The sequence below is a fragment of the Procambarus clarkii genome, chromosome 35 (genome assembly GCF_040958095.1).
Source record: "Procambarus clarkii isolate CNS0578487 chromosome 35, FALCON_Pclarkii_2.0, whole genome shotgun sequence".
NCBI classification, from domain to species: Eukaryota; Metazoa; Arthropoda; class Malacostraca; order Decapoda; family Cambaridae; genus Procambarus; species Procambarus clarkii.
Window position 1 is genome coordinate 1287323 of NC_091184.1, and position 6000 is coordinate 1293322.

The 6000-nt window shown below is 57.0% G+C and overlaps 1 protein-coding gene across 1 annotated transcript in view; it reads left to right on the forward strand.

Moving 5' to 3' along the window:
* The window catches only part of LOC138371199 (uncharacterized), a 29782-nt gene extending 24932 nt beyond the window's left edge, over positions 1-4850 (forward strand). The window contains exons 2-3 of the mRNA XM_069336039.1: positions 4087-4266; positions 4386-4850. Coding sequence (XP_069192140.1) covers positions 4087-4266; positions 4386-4850 — 645 coding nt within the window. The remainder of the gene's footprint in view (positions 1-4086; positions 4267-4385) is intronic.
* Positions 4851-6000: the final 1150 nt, after the last annotated feature.

Here is a 6000-nt window from a genome sequence, read left to right on the forward strand (position 1 = left end):
AGGTTCAGCACCAACCCCCTGCCAGTAGAGGGGGGGGGCTGGAGCTACAGGTCCAGCACCAACCCCCTGCCAGTAGAGGGGGGGGCTGGAGCTACAGGTCGAGCATCAACCCGGTGCCAGGAGAGGAGGGCTGGAGCTACAGGTCCAGCTTCAACCCCCTGCCAGTAGAGGGGGGTTGGCTGGAGCTACAGGTCCAGCACCAACCCTTTGCCAGTAGAAGGGGGGGGGGGGGGCTGGAGCTACAGGTCGAGCATCAACCCGGTGTCAGGAGAGGAGGGCTGGAGCTACAGGTCCAGCTTCAACCCCTTGTTAGTAGAGGGGGGCTGGATCTACAGGTCCAGCACCAACCTCCTGCCAGTAGAGGGGGGCTGGAGCTACAGGTCCAGCATCAACTCCCTGCCATTAGAGGTAGCCTGGAGCTACAGGTCCAGCACCAACCCCCTGCCTGTAGAGGGTGCTGGAGCTACAGATTCAGGGCCAACCCCCTGCCAATAGAGGGGAGCTAGAGCTACAGGTCCAGCACCAACCCCCTGCTAGTAGAGGGGTAGGTGGAGCTACAGGTGAAGCACCAAATCCCTGCCAGTAGAGTGGGAAGGAACTGAAGGTTCAGCACCAACCCCCTGCCAGAAGAGGGAGGGGGGGCTGGAGCTACAGGTCCATCATCAATCCCCTGCTAGTAGGAAGGGGCTTGAGCTATAGGTTCAGCAGCAACCCCCTGCCACTAAAGGGGGCTGGAGCTACAGATCCAGGGCCAACCCCCTGCTAGTAGAGGAGTGCTTTAGCTACAGATGCAGGACCACCCCCCCCCCCTCCCCTGCCAGTAGAGGAGGGCTGGAGCTAAAGCTACAGCACCAACCTCCTGCCAGTAGAGGGGGCTGGAGCTACAGGTCCAGCACCAACCCCCTGCCAGTAGAGGACGGCTGGAGCTACAGGTCCACCTCCAATCCCCTGCCAATAGAGGGGGGGCTGGAGCTACAGGTCCAGCATCAACCCCTCCCCCTGCTAGTAGAGGGGGGCTGGAGCTTCAGGTCCAGCACCAACCCCCTGCCAGTAGAAAGGGGCTGGAGCTACAGGTCCAGCACCAATCCCCTGCCAATAGAGGGGGGGGGCTGGAGCTATAGGTCCAGCACCAACCCCCCCCCCCCCCCCCATCCTGCCAGTAGAGGGGGCTGGAGCTACAGATCCCACACCAACCCCCTGCCAGTAGACGGGTCTGGAGCTACAAGTCCAACACCAACCCCCTGCCAGTAGAGGGGGGGCTGGAGCTACAGGTGCAGCACCAACCCCCTGCCAGTAGAGGGGGGCTGGAACTACAGGTCCAGCACCCACTCCTTGCCAGTAGTGTGGGGCTGGAGCTACAGGTCCAACACCAACCCCCTGCCAGTAGAGGGGGCTAGAGCTACAGGTCCAGCACCAACCCCCTGCCAGTAGAGGGGGACTGGAGCTACAGGTCCAGCACCAACCCCCTGAGAGTAGAGGGGGGCTGGAGCTACACGTCAAGCACCAACCCCCTGCCAGTAGAGGGGGGCTGGAGCTATAGATCCAGCACCAACCCTCTTCCAGTAGAGGGGGGGCTTGAGCTACAGGTCCGGCACCAACCCTCTTCCAGTAGAGGGGGGCTGGAGCTACAGGTCCAGCACCTACCCCCTGTCAGTAGAGGGGGGTTGGAACTACTAGTCCTGCACCAACCCCTGCCAGTAGAGGGGACTGGAGCTACAGGTCCAGCACCAACCCCCTGCCAGTAGAGGGGGGCTGGAGTTACAGGTTCAGGACCAACCCCACCCTGCCCGTAGAGGGGGCTGCAGCTACAGGTCCAGCACCAACACCCTGCCAGTAGAGGGGGGGCTAGAGCTACCGGTCCAGCATCAACCCTCTGCCAGTAGAGAGGGCTGGAGCTACAGATTCAGGGCCAACCCCCTGCCAGTAGAGTGTGGCTGGAGCTACAAGTCTAGCACCAACCCCCTGCCAGTAGAGTGGGGCTGGTGTTACAGGTCCAGGACCAACCCCACCCTGCCCGATGAGGGGTCTGCAGCTACAGGTCATGCACCAACCCCAGCCAGTAGAGGAGGGCTAGAGCTACAGGTCAAGCACCAACCCCCTGCCAGTAGAGGAGGGCTGGAGCTACAGGTCAAGCACCAACCCCCTGCCAGTAGAGGAGGGCTGGAGCTACAGGTCCAGCACCAACCTCCTGCCAGTAGAGGAGGGCTGGAGCTACAGGTCAAGCACCAACCCCCTGCCAGTAGAGGAGGGCTGGAGCTACAGGTCCATCACCAACTCCCTTCTAGTAGAGGGTGGCTGGAGCTACAGGTCCAGCAACAACCCCCTGCCAGTTGAGGGGCTGGAGCTACAGGTCCAGAACCAACCCCCTGCCAGTAGAGGGGGGCTGGAGCTACAGATCCAACACTAACCCCTGGCCAGAAGAAGGGGGCTGGAGCTACAGGTCCAGCATAAACCCCCTGAGAGTAGAGGGGGGCTGGAACTATTGGTTCAGCACCATCCCCTGACAGTAGAGGGGGCTGGAGCTACAGGTTCAGCACAACCCCCTGCCAGTAGAGGGGGGCTGAAGCTACAGGTCTAGCACAACCCCCCTTTCAGTTGAGGGGGGCTGGAGCTACAGGTCCAGCACCAACCCCCTGCCAGTAGAGGGGGGTTTGGTGCTACAGGTCCAGCACCAACCCCCTGCCAGTAGGGGGGGGGGGCTGGAGCTACGGGTCCAGCATAATGGGGTTGTCACTGACCACAGGTGATAATGGGGCTGACACTGACCACAGGTGATAATGGGGCTGACAGTGACCACAGGTGATAATGGGGCTGACTGCCCACTGGTGATAATGGGGCTGACACTGTCCACAGGTGATAATGGGGCTGACACTGACCACTAGTGATAATGGGGCTGACACTGACCACAGGTCATAATGGGGCTGACACTGACCACAGGTCATAATGGGGCTGACACTGACCACAGGTGATAATGGGGCTGACACTGCCCACTGGTGATAATGGGGCTAACTCTGCCCACTGGTGATAATGGGGCTGACACTGTCCACAGGTGATAATGGGGCTGACACTGACCACAGGTGATAATGGGGCTGACACTGACCACAGGTGATAATGGGGCTGACACTGACCACGAGGTGATAATGGGGCTGATACTGTCCACAGGTCATAATGGGGCTGACTCTGCCCACTGGTGATAATGGGGCTGACGCTGACCACAGGTAATAATGGGGCTGACGCTGATCACAGGTGATAATGGGGCTGACACTGTCCACTGGTGATAATGGGGCTGACACTGACCACAGGTGATAATGGGGCTGACTCTGCCCACTGGTGATAATGGGGCTAACACTGACCACAGGTGATAATGGGGCTGACACTGTCCACAGGTCATAATGGGGCTGACACTGACCACAAGTGATAATGGGGCTGACACTGCCCACTGGTGATAATGGGGCTGACTCTGCCCACTGGTGATAATGGGGCTGACACTGACCACAGGTGATAATGGGGCTGACGCTGATCACAAGTGATAATGGGGCTGACACTGACCACAGGTGATAATGGGGCTCTCTCTGCCCACTGGTGATAATGGGACTGACACTGACCACAGGTGATAATGGGGCTGACACTGTCCACAGGTGATAATGGGGCTGACACTGACCACAGGTGATAATGGGGCTGACACTGTCCACAGGTAATAATGGGGCTGACACTGACCACAGGTGATAATGGGGCTGACACTGACCACAGGTGATAATGGGGCTGACACTGACCACAGGTGATAATGGGGCTGACACTGACCACAGGTGATAATGGGGCTGACACTGACCACAGGTGATAATGGGGCTGACACTGACCACAGGTGATAATGGGGCTGACTCTGCCTACTGGTGATAATGGGGCTGACACTGTCCACAGGTGATAATGGGGCTGACACTGACCACAGGTGATAATGGGGCTGACACTGTCCACAGGTAATAATGGGGCTGACACTGACCACAGGTGATAATGGTGCTGACACTGTCCACTGGTGATAATGGGACTGACACTGACCTCAGGTGATAATGGGGCTGACACTGTCCACAGGTTGAGGACCTCCGCAGGATGAGGGAGCCCGTCAAGAGGCTGGTGGAGGCTGGCCGGGTGTTGGCCGTCCAGGAAGACCAAGATCGCCGCCGCTCCGCCAGGTTAACTCTACAAGACGGACAGCTGTACCTCCACTCACTCCTGCGTCAGCCCACGCCCGCCCACGCCCACACCCTCCAGGTTACTTTATTACACCCACTAGTCTTACTGACCATTACTGACTTACTGAGTTTTGATAACTAATATGATAACATTTTGTTATAAAGTTATCAGCATGATTTATTTGATTTTCTCTGCAGGAGAGTGAGGTTGTGGGCGTGCTGGACCCCTCCTGCACCCTGGCGTTCCTTGACCTCGGGTGGGCGGGGTCAACAAGAGGGCGGGTCACCATCCGGCTGACCCCTGACACTCCGCTGGCCAGACAGTTTGTGTTGTTGTGTACGGGCCAGCGGGGCCACACCTACCGCAACACTAAACTGTTGCGTGTGTGGCACAAGGGTCAGCCAGATGAGTATGTGGTGGGCGGAGACTACGAGAGTAATGATGGTGAGGGAGGAGCCCCACTGCTGCCTGACCTCCAGGGGCAGTACCGGGAGTCAGGCCAGGCAGGAGCTGTGTTGTGCTGCGATGATCTGGGGGGTCCCAGGAGTGCCCTGTTCTTCATCACCACCAGGGACCGCCAGGATGGTCGCCACTGGTTAAATGTCTTCGGTGATGTGGTGAGCGGCCTGGATGTGGTGAGGGCAAACAGTCAACCACAGTGACATTACGGAGGTGACTGTGGTGGACTGTGGTGTTGTGCTGCCACTCTAGTTCACTGTACCACCACCATCACTACTGTGGTGTTGTGCTGCCCACTCTAGTTCACTGTACCATCACTATCACTACTGTGGTGTAGTGCTGCAACTCTAGTTCACTGTACCATCACTACTGTGGTGTTGTGCTGCCACTCTAGTTCACTATACCACCACCATCTACTACTGTGGTGTTGTGCTGCCACTCTAGTTCACTGTACCACCACCATCACTACTGTTGGTGTTGTGCTGCCACTAGTTCACTGTACCATCACTACTGTGGTGTTTGCTGCTCTCTCTCTAGTTCACTGTACCATCACTACTGTGGTGTTGTGCTGCCACTCAAGTTCACTGTACCATCCCCATCACTACTGTGGTGTTGCTACCACTCTAGTTCACTGTACCATCGGTACTGTGGTGTTGTGCTGCCACTCTAGTTCACTGTACCATCACTACTGTGGTGTTGTGCTGCCACTCTAGTTCACTGTACCATCACCATCACTACTGTGGTGTTGTGCTGCCACTCTAGTTCACTGTACCATCACCATCACTACTGTGGTGTTGTGCTACCACTCTAGTTCACTGTACCATCGCTACTGTGGTGTTGTGCTGCCACTCTAGTTCACTGTACCATCACCATCACTATTGTGGTGTTGTGCTGCCACTCTAGTTCACTGTACCACCATCATCTCTACTGTGGTGTTGTGCTGCCACTCTAGTTCACTGTACCATTGCTACTGTGGTGTTGTGCGGCCACTCTAGTTCACTGTACCATCACTACTGTGGTGTTGTGCTGCCACTCTAGTTCACTGTACCATCACTACTGTGGTGTTGTGCTGCCACTCTGGTTCACTGTACCATCACCATCACTACTGTGGTGTTGTGCTGCCACTCTAGTTCACTGTACCACCACCATCACTACTGTGGTGTTGTGATGCCACTCTGGTTCACTGTACCACCACCATCACTACTGTTGGTGTTTTGTTGACACTCTAGTTCACTGTACCATCACCATCACTACTGTGGTGTTTGTGCTGCCACTCTAGTTCACTGTACCAACATTATCACTACTGTGGTGTTGGGTTGCCACTCTAGTTCACTGTACCACCACCATCATTAC